Raw genomic sequence first — 17,500 nt, forward strand, 5'->3', positions numbered from 1 at the left:
ATCCCAAATCAGCCTGCGTCGACTGTAGAACAATCCCGAGTCCTGATTGCGCTTATCGTACTACTGGCATTTGCATGTGAATAATATTTGTTCAAAACTTAGTTCTAGATTATTCTTCCATAAAATGGAGAGAAAGATAAAGGGAGTAAACATGACTCATACAAACATGAGTTACATTAACTCCCTTTATCTTTCTCTCCATTTCATTGACTCATTTAGGCACCTCTAGTTTTTGGTTATTCTTCATTACCTTACCTTACCGGAGTTCCGTCTCCCTACAGAGGTCGAATATCATGGAACCCCATTCTTCACGCTCAATGGCCATTACGCGCAGTCGATTATCTTTTTGCCAGTTGTTGCCTCCACATTTCCTGTCCAGGACTTCCTTGCTTTGTCTCGTACCTTTCTGCCAGCTACTTTTCCCTCTAGCACTGATTTTTGGATGGTGTTGTGTCTCCGAACGTGTCCATAATAGTTCAGTTTTTTATTTTAACTTCTGCCAACAATTTTCTGGACCTTTAGCCTGCATCAATAAGAACCAGAATGTTTGATTTCCTTCTGGTCCATGGTACTCTCAGAATTCTGCGGAACACCAATATCTCAAAGGCATCAATTTGTCTTTCTATCTCCTTTGTTTTGGTCCATGTTCCACAGGCATACAGGAATGTGGACCATTTGTAACATTTAGCCATACACACTTTTGTTTTTGTTGATCGTTTCAAGTTAGCGAGGATTTTTCTCATTTTCATGAAGCTTGTTTTGGCAATGCTGATCCTTCTTTTGACCTCTGCAATAGACCTGTCATCTTCTGTGATGTACTGGCCGAGGTATGTATAAGCCTGTACTTGTTCTATTGCTTTTCATTCTTCTGTTACAACAACTACTCTTACTATTACTTCTACTACTACTAGCACAACTACTACTCTACGACTATAACTACAACAACAACAACAACAACAACAACAATTTCTACTACAACTACTACTACTACTACTACTACTACTACTACTACTACTACTACTACTACTACTACTACTACTACCACTACTACTACTAATACTAATACTACTACTTCTACTACCACTATTACGACTACTACCACGACTACTACTATTACTACAACAACAACAACAACAACTACTACTACAACTACCAGATGTAACCAATAGTGACGGAGAGAAGATCAAAACACGGTCTATACAAACAACCCATGATCATTCACTCACAGAAATGTCTTAAAATGGCAGTTTTGTATGCTTGATCAGTCTGAAACAAAACGGATGTGATACAAGAACACATAATTAATAACCACGCTCTATTTATTTCAGAGAGCTGGTTGAATACAAAGAATTCACTCGTTATGCTAATTGAACTTGTCCCAACCGTATTTACTTCACTTTGTGGTGTGACAGAAAAAAAAGCAGGGAAAGGGGGGGGGGGGGGCGGTGGCATTTTAGTTCTTCGCAAGAGTGTTTTGAATTTTATTAATGTGGGAAATTAATATTTTTTTTTAACTTTTGAGTCTCTTCTCATTAAATTAATTTATGAAAACATCCATTTTAATATAATCAGTGTGTACAAACCACCAACATCCAAACATTGTGATTTTTTACGTGACTTTGAAACACCCATCAGCAAGTAGTAGTAGTAGTAGTAGTAGTAGTAGTAGTAGTAGTAGTAGTAGTAGTAGTAGTAGTAGTAGTATAGTGAGTAGTAGTAGTAGTATAGTATAATAGTATAGTAGTAGTAGAGTAGTATAGTGTAGTAGTAGCAGTAGTAGTAGTAGAAGTAGTAGTAGTAGAAGTAGTAGTAGTAGTAGTAGTAGTAGTAGTAGTAGTAGTGTAGTAGTAGTAGTATAGTAGTAGTAGTAGTAGTAATAGTAGTAGATAGTAGTAGTAGTAGTAGTAGTAGTAGTAGTAGTATAGTAGTAGTAGTCGAAATAGTAGTAGTAGTAGTAGTAGTATAGTAGTAGTAGTAGTAGATAGTAGTAGTGTAGTTAAAGTAGTAGTTTAGTAGTAGTAGTAGTAGTAGTAGTAGTAGTAGTAGTAGTAGTAGTAGTAGTAGTAGTAGTAGTAGTAGTAGTAGTAGTAGTAGTAGTAGTAGTTGTAGTAGTAGTAGTAGTAGTAGTATTAATAGTAATAGTAGTAGTAGACGTAGTAATAGTCGTAGTAGTAGAAGTAGTAGTAGTAGTAGTAGTAGTAGTAGTAGTAGTAGTAGTAGTAGTAGTAGTCGTCGTAATAGTAGTAGTAGTAGTAGTAGTAGTAGTAGTAGTAGTAGTAGTAGTAGTAGTAGTAGTATTAGTAGTAGTAAAGCTATAACTACTAATGTTAATGTAGAGATATCAAGACATCAGGTTGGTAAATGTTAACACTGTGTGATATTAATTTACCAATAATCGTTAGGTTGACCTTTATTTATTCTACAGTAGCATCACCTATAATCATAACCTTTGAAATGATGAAATCGTTTTAAAATTATACTTGTGCTTATGATTGCAACTCTGATCGCCTAAATTATTGTTGACGGTGCTTTGACAGATAGTCTGGTGCAGTTGCAATGTGTGCGATTCACTAAGAAAATGTCAAATTTAAATGAGAGATTATACGCTTCTTTCATTCTTTGTATTTATTTATTAAATGAGTAATTTTTATCGTGCCGAATAACACTACGAGCTTGTGAGTAGTAGTAGTAGTAGTAGTAGTAGTAGTAGTAGTAGTAGTAGTAGTAGTAGTAGTAGTAGTAGTAGTAGTAGTAGTAGTAGTAATAGTAGTAGTAGTAGTAGTAGTAGTAGTAGTAGTAGTAGTAGTAGTAGTAGTTCTATTACCATAATTTGTATTTTTCTCCATCTGCTTGAATGACAATTTGACCCAAAAATAAAAACGTTGGATTTGTATTCATGCGCACCAAAAGTTTATTTATAATTAGATACCAACAGCTGTCTTTTACACATTATTTCACACCGATAAAATGTACGAAAATATTCTGCAATCGTTGAGTAAATAAGTCTAGGTTTGAGAGTTTTTGTCACGATGAGGGTCATTTAAATCGATCGATATTTGAAGGACGAGTTTTCAGGCCAAAATTTTTAATATGGGTCTTCCCATACTGCTGCAGTTTTGTCGGTATAGCCGCTAGACCTACCTATACCAAGCACCCGACGTCCTCGGCCGTTTTTTTTTTTTCGAGATTGGTTTGGGTAGGTCTAGCGGCTCTTCTCTTTATTCTTAGTATTTTATCTGTGCCCGACGTCTTTATCCGGAAGAATGGCAGAGGACGGCAGTGCCGGGTCGTCGGAGTCAGTCTCCGGTGTGGAATAGCCCTCACTTTTCCTGTTGCATTTCCTGTTGTCTCTGAGTTTATTACCATATATTTTTTTAATGTTTATAGCTTATTCATTTATTTATTTTTTTTTTTGCCCTTATTTTTGCCCATGTCCGGCGTAATGACAATAATGGGATCCAGCTTGTGTCAGCTTGATAACCAGTTAGTTACCTGCCGTACTCGTAGAAAAAAAATTATTTTAAAATTTGGCCAGAAACCCCGTCCTTCAAATATCGATCGATTTTAATGACCATCATCTTGGCAAAAATATCAAACCAAGACTAAAGGAAAACCTCTCGAGATCTCAGGTTTGAGAGTTGTTTTTTTTAAATATTTTCCAAGATGAGGATCATTTAAATCGATTGATATTTAAAGGACGAGTTTTCTGGCCAAATTTTTTAATACGTGTTTGTTTGTTTTTTCAGAATGCGGTAGTTAAGTTGTTAAAGAGACGGGAAATACAAAGGTCATGCCATATCGTTGTTATTAATGCCGATGAAACTTTGTGTTTAAATTTGAAGCTTCTTCCTACAAGATTAAGACCGTCTATATCTATATAAAGCCATTTTACGTAGCAAGAAAGAAACACTTTTGACTTGCTTATTGTAGTACGGTTTTGGGGGGAAGAGAAGAGTGATGAAGATGGAAGTGAAATTAGCGTGTGGTCTTGCTTTGGTCCTTGCAGTTTTTACATGCTTAGGTGAGAGAAATTATTTTATATTCACTTTTGAAAAAATATGATTTGCACTTCGTTTTTTCATTTGTCACTCATCGTTTCAAGACGGTGTTTTTCTGTTAGGATGAATCAGAGGCCAAAAGAATGTTTTTATGATATCTTGAATGGCTGATTTATACGTTAAAAATTACATATTTTAATAATCAATAATATGATCAATGTCAATGTTGCCAGGTTGGAGGATTTTCCGCCTAATTGGAAGATTTTTATCATCGCATGGCGGGGAAGAATTGACAGGCGGATGGCGGATTTTTAAAAAATTGTATACCCTTTTTAAAAAAAGTAAAAGTATAGCAATCAAGTCTAATTATTTCTTCCCCCCCCCCCTAAAGTAACTTTTAGGAGTACCTATTGTGAGTGTACTGTTGGCCTAGATCTATATTACACAACCTAATTCCGATTAACCGAAGGTGGAAACAATATCAGTCTGACTCCCGTTCAAACAAAACCGAAACTCCGAATCTTCATTCCTTTAAAAAGTAAACAGTTGTAAATAGGTGAGTAGCATTTAGTAATATAATTTTAGTCTGAGACAATGCACTTTTTTTACTCTAAGTTTTTAAAATCAAATGGCAGATTTTTTTTTTTTTGGGGGGCAACCGTCGCAGGTGAATTTAGGATAAAGTTGGCGGGATTTTTGCAAAGGCACCTGGCAACACTATCAATGATCGCTGACACTGGCTTTGGCGACCACGGGCGTATTTTTATTTGATTCTACATTCATTCATCCGATGCCGAAACTAAGATTTTACTATTATATGTGACAGTGAATGGCATAATCAGTCGGGTGGTGAAAAGGTTTGAACTGAGATATTGCCAAGTTTAGTTAGAAGGTCATTTTAAATAAATAAAAAATGAGTTCTTGTCATAATGATTAAATCAATCCGCTTTGTACATTTTCGGGAAATATCAAAGCTTAATTTCACTTCTAAATAATTTTTACAGCTATCAAGTTAAAAAAGTATGAAATCTGAGAAAAGTTCTAGACACCTTTCCCATACATCTGACCATAACGTCATGATAAATCGCCCGATTTCCTTCAAATAAAGATTAATATGCTCTGGTGAGCATATTCTTTCAGAAAATACCACCAAAAAGATGCAAATCCAAAATGTTCACCTTCCGACTGTTTAGGTCATGTACTGACACATATTTCTAAACGGATGTGCAATATATTTCACTGGCTATTTTTATTTAAATAAACTACGTATGTGTGGCAATGTGTTCTTGTGGTATGACACTCGCTTTCTGATCGGAAGGTCCTGGGTTCGAGCCTTGTTCCGCGCCTAGTTGAGTCCCTGAAAAGGGTTCTTTACTCACATTCTCTCATCGTACTCAGGTGTAAAATTAGTACCTGACCGTTAACAGCTTTGTCTCGGGCAGAAGAAAAAAATTGCAATATCGCCTAACAGACGTCATGTGTTGTACTACTTGTTAGGTGCTGCTGTTGGTCAGGGACCCTTTGTAAAGCGCTTTGAGTACATTTAGTAGATATTGCACTGTATAAAAGCTCAAGTGTTTTTTTTTAAATATTTGTGTGGCTGTGATTTATATTTTATGTTTTACTCTGTGATTCTCCACGTCGCCATCGTAAACTTATAGATAGTATGCGCTTAGCTAAGAAGCTCAAAACATTGCCATCCGGAAGTATAAAGGACCAACACACAAAACTATGTGTAACCATGAACTTTTATAGTCTGGTTCATACAGTTTAGTGAGAATTACTCATAAACGTGGATGGCAAAAAACAATAACAAAAACCAGAGTGACGTCATTCTGGTATTTGTTATTTTTATTTGCCATCCGCGTTTGTGAGTAATTCTTGCTAAACGGTATTAACTAGACTATAAAAGTTCATGGTTATCCAGTGTCAGGCTACGATGACCACACGAGAACCCTCTAGGACTTATAATTTAACGTCATTTTTTTAGTTTTGTGCAACGTCTAGTGAGTTGCTAACGGCAACAATACTCAAGTGATTCCATTGGTTAACCTATTGAATACAACTCACGATTTGTTTTCTTTTGCGTGGGTTTTTGTTTTATTTCTGTTGTCATTCTAACTTTGAAATTCCTTCCTCGTATTCAGTTTACTAAGACACAACACCTTTTTGAGGCAATGGGTCGCATTTTAAGGTAGTAAACGGCTTTGTGGTCTTGTGGAATGACACTCGCTTTCGGATCGGAAGGTCCTGGGTTCGAGCCTCGCTCGGTGCATGGTCGAGTACTTGGAAAAGGCTCTATACTCACATCCTCTAAAAAATGAGTAAAAATGAGTACCTGGTCGTAAACAGCGTTGTCTCTGTTGGAAAAAAAATTATAATATCGTCTAACAGACGTCGTGTCTCTCGATCTAAATGTTTCGTGTTGCTGTTGGTTGGTCAGGGACCCTTTTTAAAGCGCTTTGAGCACGTTTAGTGGATATTGCGATGTTTAAAAAAGCCCAAGTTTTAATAAAAAGCTCAAGTTTAAACAAAAATGAATATAACAGCTTCAGAAAATAACAAAATAAAAAACACGGAACATTTCGGACTCAAAACCCTTCTTCAGCCAACAACAACAAACAAAAAACAATGAAAACATAAATACATTACTAAAAAATCAGATCAAAGCTAGAGAAATATTCGGCACGTCCTTCGTGTATTCAGATCTTGAACATCTCTGCCGTTGATTTGATTTTAAACTAAGTAATGTATTAGCCAAGAGATACGTGTTCATTGTTTTTCGTTGATTGTTTGATTGATTGTTTTGGGGTTGTTTTATTTTGTTTTCTTTTCTTTTGTTTTTTGTTTTGTTTTTTTGTTTTTTGTTTTTTTGTTTTTTGTTTTTTGTTTGTTTTTTTTTTTTGGGGGGGGGGGGTTGTTTTGGGAGGGGGGGGGGTATTTTTTTGTAATTTGAACCCAAAGCGTTCCGTGTTTGTTTTTGGGTTTTCTTTAAACTTCCATATAAAGTTGCATTCTATTTCCTGTGCTACCATTGTTTTTGTTTATTCGCCTTAACTACGCCATTCACAGATATCTCATTTGTCCGTTGTGTTTCATTCATCGTGTTTTGTTGGTAAAGGGGAAACCATCAACGTACGCACTATCTGTCTTCGACTAATAAATTGAAGCTTACCTTAAATACCTATCTTTATTGTTAAAGCTGTTACATCAAATTTTGTTAATTACATTTTACAATCCACAATTTCCAGCAGTTTCGTATCACTTTGACGCACATTTAAGATGCATTCATGAATTATTTATTGCAGCCAATGCCTCCACCAAGAATGTTTGCCCATATGTGGACAACCTTGTCAGCTCGGAGCACTTGCGGTTTTTCCAAGACAAGTGCTATTCATTTCATGTCTGGGCCACAGACTACAGGAGAGCTAACAATCACTGCATCAACTTGGGAGGGTTTCTCGTAACGGTCAAGGACAGCGCTGTAAACGATTTTCTTGTGGATGTCATGGAGAGGATCTATGAGGTTGATACAGCTCCTCATGGTACCTGGATTGGATTAAACGACATGATAGACGAAGGCGAATTCGTGTGGTCGGACGGCACCCCGATGAACTATTCGAACTTCAAACTGGGTCAGGGGAACAACAGAGGATTCTTCTCGAACTTGGCACCGTCCAAACGAGTTGAAGATTGCGTGGCTATCAAGGCAACCGACGGGAAGTGGTATGACTACAAGTGTGAGAAAAGTTACGGGATTTTCAATGTAGAAAAACCGTACATCTGCGAACATCGTTTGTAAGGAGAGTGGCATACTGGCTGGCGTACTCGAACAACAACTTCATACCTGGGGGGTTGGGGGTTCGTTTGTTTGTTTCATTGGGGGGGGGGGGGGGTTGGTTTGACTTGTATTTTTTTCTTATTGAAGTTTTTTTTCTATTTCTTGGTTTGTTTTGTGGGGTCGGGGTGGGGGGGGGGGCGGAGGGGTTAGAGGGGGTATGGGGGGGGGGGGTGATGTTGTCTTTTGTTGTTTTGTTGTTTTTTTTTTTGTTTTTGTTTGTTTTGTTTGTTTTTTTTTGGAGGAGTAATCCTTTTGATTGTGATCAATTTTGTTTGTTTTTTTTTGTTTTTGTTTTTTTGAATTTTCTGTTGTTTTTTTGGCTTTTTATTTTGTTTTTGATTTTTTGTTTTGTTTTGTTTTATTTTGGGGGGGGGGGGGATTTTGTTTTTGGTTTCTTTTGTTTTTATTCTATTTTAGCCCCCAAAAAAGTGTAAGCAATGATCTTATGACGGTATTATCTCAAAGTGACATCCAAGCTTAACGAGTTTACTGCCGTACTCTGGAAAAACTGGTATTTTAAGATTTGGCCAGACAACTCATTCTTTAAATTTCGATCGATTTAAATGACCCTCATTTTTGGCAAAAACTCTGAAACCTGGGACTTCACGTCATCCCAAGTTTAGTGTTTTTTTGATAAGATGAGGGTCATTTAAAGCGATCGATATTGGAAGGAAGAGCTCTTTGGCCAACATTTTTTTAATACAAGTTTTTTTTTCCAGAGTACGGCAATTAACTTGTTAAAATTGAATTTTGAACCTTACTATAGAATTGGAATATAAAATAAATAACTTTTATGAGCAGAATGAGTTTTGTTTCTTAAACTTCAGAAAAAAAATAATAAGATTTCTATATTCTGATCATATTTTACATTAAACAAGTTTGTTTTGTGCGGCTATGTGGTCAAGTGGTATTTCTAGCACTCTCCTTTGGATAAAGGGTCCATGGAGCCGGAGTTTATCCCGGTTTCTATAGCGTGAAGCGGACAATAGCAATTGCCTGCTATCCTTTGGATAGGACATTAGTCTATCGCAAAGTGTTTTCCGCCAAATCTAACAGACTCAGCTACCCATTCACTGCTGGGTGGACAGGAGGATCAGAAATAATCTCGACTGCACCCGGGATCGATCTTGGTCCCTTTGCGTGTGAAGCGAGTGCTCTAGCGACTGAGCTATCGGGACCCCCTGTCGTGATATAGATGGCGAAGAATTACTGTTTAAACGGGGGGGGGGGGGGGGGGGGGGGGGGGAATTGGTTGCTGAAGAAAAGTTTTTTTTCCCCGAACCGTTATATCTTGAGTGTTTTTTTTTTATCTTTTTGAAGCTGTGCGGCTATGTGGTCTAGTGGTATGACGCTTGCTTTTGGATCGGAAGGTCCTGAGTTCGAGCCTCGCTCGGCGCATAGTTGAGTCCTAGTAAAAGGCTCTTTTCTCTCTCACCGTATTCAGGTGTAAAATGAGTCCCTGGCTGTTAACGTTGTCTCTGTCGGGAAAAAAATTGTAATATCGCCTATGAAGCGTCGTGTCTCGTTCTACATATTACGTGTTGCTGTTGGTCAGGAACCCGTTGTAAAGCGCTTTGAGCACGTTTAGTGGTTATTGCGCTAAATATTTAAAAAAACTCAATTTATATTCATTGAAATCTAACAACATCCTTATATTCATTGTTGTTTATTACCTTTTCTACAAGTTACGTGTTGCTGTTGGTCAGGAACCCGTTGTAAAGCGCTTTGAGCACGTTTAGTGGATATTACGCTATAATATTTTTTTAAAGCTCAATTTATATTCATTAAGGTCAATAACTTGACACACCTTGAAATCCAACATCTTTATACTCATTTGTTGTTTATGACTTTTGTAAAGAAATTCAGTCCTTTCAGGGATTGTTGAAGAGGAGTTTGTAACCCAAACTGTTACATCTTGAGTAGTTTTTTTCATCTTTGTGAAGCTGTTATATTCGTTTAGGTCAACGTATACATATGTACAGGTCTGACATCCGAATCCGCTTATGTACCTAGTTTAACATTGGTGTAACAGACATTTTGCGTCATTTTGTAAATTTTTTTTTGGAGAATTCCACTACAACCATAAGCCCATAAGGAATTGGGTTCTCAGACCTACAAATAAGTGTACATCAATTTAGGTCAATAACTTCACAACTTGAAATCAAACAACATTCTTATATTTATTCGTTGTTTTATTAATTTTTTTAGAAATACATAACAATGTGAAAATGGATGTAAGCTTCAATTTAATAGACGAAAATAGATAATATGGATGCTTCGGGTTTCCCCTTAAAAAAAAAAAAAAGCAGGATGAATGAAACACTACATACTAAAGAGATAATGTGGAGTGGTGTCGCTAAGGTGAAAGTCTCAACGCCACTATCACATTATCTCATTCGTCTGAGTTGTTATTTATTATTTCATCGAAGCTTCAAGCAGCAACATTTACATTACATTAACTTTACTTTTTTACAGAAATTTAGATAGGGAGATCTTTCATGGACGCTACGTGTTGTTTTATTCCATCCTCAGCTGCTATGCGTTTCCTGTGGGCCAAGAGTTCTGGGAATTTCTGGACAACGTCGGGACAGTTCAACAAAGGAGTGGTCATCATGCCGTACAATACCAGGTCGCCGAGGGAGAGCTGATGATTCATAAAGGATAATATTGTGTTGGGCCGTGGGGGGAAGGTCGGTAGGGCGGGGGGGGGGGGGGGGGGGGTAGGGGGAGAGGAGGGAGTTGGTGGGTGGGGAGGGGGGGGGGGAATAAGAAATGTGACAGCTATGGTATCGGTAGGTAATGATGCCTATTATGTTGATAAAGGTGATGATGGTGATGATGGTGATGATGATGATGATGATGATGATGATGATGATGATGATGATGATGATGGTGATGATGGTGATGATGATGATGATGGTGATGATGGTGATGATGGTGATGATGATGATGATATGATGATGATGATGATGATTGATGATGATGATGATGTTGATGATGATGATGATGATGATGATGATGATGATGATGATGATGATGATGATGATGATGATGATGATGATGATGAGGATGATGATGATGATGAGGATGATTTGATGATGATGATGATGATGATGATGATGATGATGATGATGATGATGATGAGGAGGAGGAGGAGGAGGAGGAGGAGAAAGAAGAAAAGGAGGAGATCAAGGATAAAGATAACAATAACTGTAATAATGATAGCAATATTAATAATCATAACAATGATCATTATGATGATAATAATAATTAAAATGATGATGATGATGATGATGATGATGATGATGAGGATGATGTTGATGATTATGATGATGATGATGATGATGATGATGATGATAATAGTAATAATAATAATAATAATAATAATAATAATAATAATAATAATAATAATAATAATAATAATAATAATAATAATAATAATAATATCACCAATCATTTTCTATGGTGCAAAAGGGAGGAAATGAATTCTCCGTTGAATTCACCGTCCACTAAATACAAAACAAATGGAGAACTTTCGCCATGACTCACCTTAGATCCAACAACATATTTATCGCCCTTGCCATTTTTCAGCAAAGCATCACGGAAGAGTGCAAAGAATCGTGGGTAAACCTCTTCCTTGAGGTTCTTTGCTAACTCAGCCTTTACATAGGAAAAAAATATATAGAAGGAATGAAAATGACGTCACTCAGCTCTGTGTTATTGATTTTAGTCATCCATTTAGATGAGTAGTTCTCACTAAGTTGTATAAATTATAACATTATAACAAGTGTAACTAAATGACAAATTGCCATATTTATGGACAATAAAGATCTATTATCATTATTATTTATTATTATTAAATCAGATTATAAACGTTTAAAGCTTTGTGTGTTTGTACGTTATATCCGACTTGGTGGATGCTGTGAGTATTTTTACCGATACGCATATCATCAATATAATGCAAGCATCATGATAAACATCTGAAAAAATGTGTTTTGTTTGATAAAAAAAAATAATTTAAAGATATATATATAGAGAGAGAGCATTGCCACGGATTTACCATGCTCAGTGCGCTTTACAATGTTATATTTATTTCCCCAGCAGTCCACATGGAAGCATATTTCGATTCCATACAGAACTAATCACTGATTAGGCGAACTTTTTTTTTTTTACTATCACTCTTACAACATCTGTAACAGCCTATGTCGAGGTACTCATTCTCACTTGAGTCTTGATGGTGTGCTTTCTAGATAAAATATTGGAAAAAAAAATACGAGAAAAAATGAGTACTTGGCCGTTACAACGTTGGTCTATTGGAAAAAAATGTAATATCGCCAAACAGCCGTCATGTCTCATCCTACATGTTAAGTGTTGCTGTTGGCTAGGGTTCCTTTGTAAAGCGCTTTGAGCACGTTTAGTGGATAGATAGATAGAGAGATAGGTAGATAGATAGATTGATTGATTGATAGATAGAAAGATAGATTAACAGATAGATTGATTAATTATAGATAGATAGGTAAATAGATAGATAGTTGGATAGATAGATAGATAGATTTTTTGATTGATTGATTGATTGATTGATTGATTGATTGACTAAGAGATAGATAGATAAGTAGATTGATTAATTATAGACAGATAGATAAATAGATAGTTAGATAGATAGATAGATAGATTGCTTGCTTGATTGAGAGATAGATAGATAGATAGATAGATAGATAGATAGATAGATAGATGGATAGATAGATAGATAGATAGATAGATAGATAGATAGATAGATAGATAGATAGATAGATAGATAGATAGATAGATAGATAGATAGATAGATAGATAGATAGATAGATAGATAGGTGGATAGAATGATAGATAGATGGATAGATAGATAGATAGATAGATAGATAGATAGATAGATAGATAGATAGATAGATAGATAGATAGATAGATAGATAGATAGATAGATAGATAGATAGATAGATAGATAGATAGATAGATAGATAGATAGATAGATAGATAGATAGATAGATAGATAAATAGATAGATAGATAGATAGAGAGATAGAAACCGCCCTACCTTTTTCGCAGGATCTTTCTCCAAGAAGTGTTTGGCCTCACTCATGAGAAGATCCTCTCTGAGGTGAAGCAGCTCCTCTATGCGGAAGGCTTCCATGTTTGTTTTACCCATCAGTCCTAATAAATGAATAATTATTTACCTTATCATCATCATCATTATCATCATCATCATCATCATCATCATCATCATCATTATCATCATCCCCATCTTCACTGTCATCATCACCATCACCACCACCACCACCATCATCATCATCATCATCATCATCATCATCATCATCATCATCATCATCATCATCATCCCCATTTTCACTGTCATCACCATCACCATTGTCATCATCATCCTCGCCATTGTCATCATCATCACATTTCTTACAAGCATTTATAACATCACATCGATCAATATAAATATCAAACTAAACTATACTATTTCTGGATATGAAGAAGATAAAAATAGTCATTAATTGCCTGAGGAAAACGTCTGAAAATCAATATTCATATATGTGACATATCGATCAAAGAGACGATATATCGGGATGGATGAGAAACTAAAAATTCGATCTATTGTCAGAAATGATGAAACAGGTGAAGTTTGTGGTTGGTGTTTTGTTTGTTTTTTTTTTTTGTTTGTTTTTTTTTTTTCATTTGTTTTTCCGGGGGTGGGGGTTGTGTTTTTGGGGATCTTTTTTTTGAGGGGGGGGGGGGAGTTGTTTGTTTGTTTTGTTTTGTTTTCGTTTTTGCTTTTTTACGAAATACAACTTATGATTCGCCTTCCTTTGGCAGTCGTTTTGCCTTGTACTATGACTTAATTTGTTGGTCAGTATCAGGCCGTAGCCATTCTTAACTTATAGTCACAAGTATTCCAAGCTTACACAGTCAGACTATGAGTTTATGAAAGCTACTTTAGACAGAGCTGCCAACTTGAAATTTCAAAAATTCGTAGTGTCCGAGGGGGAAAAAAAGTAAAATTGACTTTAAATGGCTATAGAAATAAACAATTTGCTCTCAGCATGGTCCAAAAATGCTCCAATGTCCTGAATATGTGTTCTAAGAAGCTAAACTTTCCTTTTCAACAAGACTTATTGAGTCAAAGAGACTTATGTAGCTCTGTAGCTGGAGCCAAAAATTCGTATTTTTACGAATTATTCATAGTACTAGGCATGTCTGCTTTAGGCAAGGACTTAAAAGGTTACAGTCAGTCTTACCAAACTCTCTAGCCAGAAACGTGGAGATGGCCATTCCCTGTCCGTGTTTCTCTCCATCAACCTCCAGCATTGGAAGACCTCCAAAGGGTGTCTCTGGCAAATTGAGGGCAAAATAAAGAAATAGGTGTGAGTATGAGAACTAATCTACAATGATGTTTTGTGGGGTTTTTTAAAAGCCTATAATACGATTCACTAATAGTCTGAATTCACGTCCGCCCAGCAACCAGCAGCTTGGTTCTAAACAAAGAAAATCTGTACTTTTTATTCTTCATGCTGGCTAGTACTTTTTCACATGTCGTGTGATCAGAATGTATAAAAGTCAAAACATGATCAAATTTATAATGTGTTCCTCCTCTTTTATGCTTGGAGAAGTATTTCATAAGGGCGGTGATGGAGATAATGGCGTCCGCCATTGTTCCGATAGTTTAGAACCAGTTACTATGGGTCATTACGAGGGAAGTGACGCCACGACTGTTGAACACTATTGCATTTCGTTATCAGACCAGTAAATGTGCTGCCCCTCATCTCAAGACTGCGTTATGTCGGTGTGAATCTTATTAAGAAAATAGGAATGAAAAGTTGTGATGTCACACCTTCTCTATTTATTTGGTTCCAAACTCCTTAGAAGTGTATATGTAACTAGTCTTTTGGAGGAATTATGATGAATAGAATATATATTGAATCATAAGGTGGCATAACTATTTTAGTATCAGGATGTACCGGCAGGTTCTAGGGATTGTCTCTGTAGGAAAAAAATGTAAGATCGCCTAACATGCGTCATGTCTCGTCCTACACGTTACGTGCTGCTGTTGGTCAGGGACCCCTTGTAAAGCGCTTTGATCGGGTTTATTGGATTGACTTATTTCCGATCGCCTCCTAATCTTTGAACCAGGACGCTTTGGTAGCTAACTTCTCTGATTTGTTGAGCGGGTTCTTCCCACTGATGACGATCTGCTGCGATGGATCTCGGGTGCTCTAAATCCTTTTCGCATCGCAGATCTTGTGTGAATCTAGGCGCTTGAGGTCTTTTTCTATCGTATTGTATATGCTTGTTATGGGTCTACCTTTGTGTTTGTTATGCCTGCTTGGTGTAAAGAATAACGCCATTGCCTTAATAGCTGGAATATTATTTCTGTTTCTCCTTAAGATATGTCCAAATAGTCTCCAGCTAGTTTCCAAAATTTGAATATCCACTAATTTGAAAATTATTGGATATTGCTCTCTAGACAAGCTGACGTTGTTGTTTTGAAAATACCTGCTTTAAAAGCTGGCCATTGGTCGAAGGCAATTTCTCTGTACTCGTACTCTTTCTTGGCAGCGGCGAAAACCAATCTGGGAATTTCTCCACGGGACCGTAATCCAAAATAGGTCAGGACGTACTTGGGTGCCATTTTCAAAGGGATTCTGAAAGAAAAAGAAAAACATTTTTCAAAATGCGATGAATCGTCTCAAAACAGTATCATGTCAGGGGAACCCGATCCTTAAAACTCAATTTCAATTTTGATTATTATAAGGAGACGTGGGGGGGGGGGGGGGGGGGGAGCGAAGTGGCCGTTGTTAAGGCATTCCATTGTGACCCGGAAGGTCCCGCGTTTGAGCCTCGCTCAAAACACTTTCGTTTTTATTTTTCACTGGGCAAGATTATTAACCCCCAATTTGCTCACTTGGACAACATGGGTGATTCCTGTTGACATCAACATCTTGTTTGATGGATTATCTATATTCCTTCGTGGAATGCCTAGGCTACATCTTATGATGTCGTGGCGGAATTTTTTTATAAAGATTTGAATTGAGTCGAATGTCGTCATTAGAGAGAGAGAATGGGTTGTTTATTCCTCAAACTTCAATACGCTTAAATTTCCTAAAACCAGTCATCTTTAATTTTTTACTTTTTAAAGATGTTTTAAACATTTAGTTAATTCCAACATAATACAGATTGGCGCAGAATATCCCATAATATAGATGGAACGAAAATGACGTCACGAAGCTCTTTGTTTTTGTTTTTATCCAGCCTTTTTTATGAGTAGTATTTACTAAATTGTATCAATCAGATTAAAAACGGTGAAGGAGAGTTGCTGACGGGTATTTTTTGTTATAGCGCACAATGGGTCTGGCTGTCTTATTTTGAGCAACCTGAAGTTTGCTCATTTTGTTTTTAGCTAAATTCGCCCAAAGGGAGTTACAATAGTCCAATTTAGATAAAACAAGGGAATTAATTAAAAGTTCTGCTATATGCTTCAGTATTAAATTACGAACTTAGCTTTTTTTTTAGTTCTATGTACATAGATTGTATGGTGTTATTCACGTGGCATGTCGTGGAAAAATCTTATTCAATGATGACTCTAAGGGTTTTTGCTTTATTTGAAAATTCCATTGTGCTATTTCCGAGAGTAATATATGATTTATTTGCCTGCCTAAGGATACTCGGCCTTCCACACATTAAAATCTCAGTTTTACTATAATTTAATTTTAACTTATTATGGTACATCCAAGATTTAATCTCATTAAAACAGCTCGTAATTCGTTGTATTAAGAACTGTAAATTACTAAGGGGTGCTGAATCATATATTTGCATATCATCTGCATACAATGATAACTCAGATGGAATCTGGATATCACACTAGAAAGGGACTGCATATATACAGTAAAAAGACAGGGCCAAGAACAGAGCCTTGTAACACTCAAAAGCTTAGTAAAACTTGTTCTGACTGAACACCATTTACTACGAGAGTCTGTCATTGATCCTGTAAATATGATGTAACCCATTTAAGGGCAATTCCTTTTATGCCGAACGTATTTTCTAGTCTTCTTAACAAAATGGCATGGCCAATGGTGTCAAAGGCAGCTGAAAGATCTAAAAGGCATAATACATTTATATTGTTAGCATCAGCATTGCATAACAAGTCGTTAAAGATTTTAAGAAGCGCCGTTTTAGTACTGTGTTGATGTTTGTAGGCTGACTGAGAGGGTTGTTCCAAACTGTTGTTCATAAGATGAGATGTTAATTGTGTCAGTACTACCTTCTCCAAAAGTTTTGACAAAAAAATGTAAATTTGATACAGGACGATAATTGTTTAATATATTGTGGTCCAGTGATGGTTTCTTCAGAAGTGGTTTGACGAGGGCATTTTAAAGCACGATGGAACTTCGCCAGTCAGTATGGATGTATTTATGATTGATGTAATGGATGGTAATAATGTATCGATGGAGCTGGCCAAAAGCTGTGCTGGTAGGGGATCAAGGTCGCGGGATTTAATGGGGGCTTTTTTTTCTTTAATAATAATATTATTTATTCATTATTTTACCTTATTCGTCATTTTCCCTCTTTAGACACTTAGATAACCACGCCTCCCGGACAGTCGTCATAATGTAAACAATGGCAGTGATTGG

At 36.5% G+C, this 17,500-nt stretch overlaps 2 protein-coding genes across 2 annotated transcripts in view; one reads left to right on the forward strand and one right to left on the reverse strand.

Moving 5' to 3' along the window:
• The first annotated feature begins 3,887 nt into the window (after nt 1-3,887).
• Nucleotides 3,888-7,839, forward strand: LOC144967500 (low affinity immunoglobulin epsilon Fc receptor-like). The gene is made up of 2 exons (XM_078904869.1): nt 3,888-4,021; nt 7,307-7,839. The coding sequence occupies exons 1-2, from the start codon at nt 3,958-3,960 to the stop codon at nt 7,798-7,800; spliced, it is 558 nt and encodes a 185-aa protein (XP_078760995.1). The 5' UTR covers nt 3,888-3,957; the 3' UTR covers nt 7,801-7,839.
• Nucleotides 7,840-10,006: 2,167 nt separating this feature from the next.
• Nucleotides 10,007-17,500, reverse strand: part of LOC144967501 (putative glutathione S-transferase 6) — an 11,443-nt gene continuing 3,949 nt past the window's right edge. Inside the window, exons 2-6 of the mRNA XM_078904870.1 lie at nt 15,366-15,514; nt 14,111-14,203; nt 12,907-13,022; nt 11,389-11,499; nt 10,007-10,483 (exon numbers count right to left, since the gene is read on the reverse strand). Coding sequence (XP_078760996.1) covers nt 10,319-10,483; nt 11,389-11,499; nt 12,907-13,022; nt 14,111-14,203; nt 15,366-15,501 — 621 coding nt within the window. The 5' untranslated portion in view covers nt 15,502-15,514 and the 3' untranslated portion in view covers nt 10,007-10,318. The remainder of the gene's footprint in view (nt 10,484-11,388; nt 11,500-12,906; nt 13,023-14,110; nt 14,204-15,365; nt 15,515-17,500) is intronic.

This window comes from Berghia stephanieae, chromosome 3, assembly GCF_034508935.2.
Source record: "Berghia stephanieae isolate SIO BIC M18660-M18661 chromosome 3, UCSD_Bste_1.3, whole genome shotgun sequence".
Classification (NCBI taxonomy): Eukaryota; Metazoa; Mollusca; class Gastropoda; order Nudibranchia; family Aeolidiidae; genus Berghia; species Berghia stephanieae.

Excerpts from the sequence above, each read along its gene's own strand:
- LOC144967500 (XM_078904869.1), top strand. The coding sequence starts at position 3,958 with ATGAAGATGGAAGTGAAATTAGCGTGTGGTCTTGCTTTGGTCCTTGCA. Across the intron at positions 4,022-7,306 it reads TGCAGTTTTTACATGCTTAG|CCAATGCCTCCACCAAGAAT; the intron begins GTGAGAGAAATT and ends TATTTATTGCAG.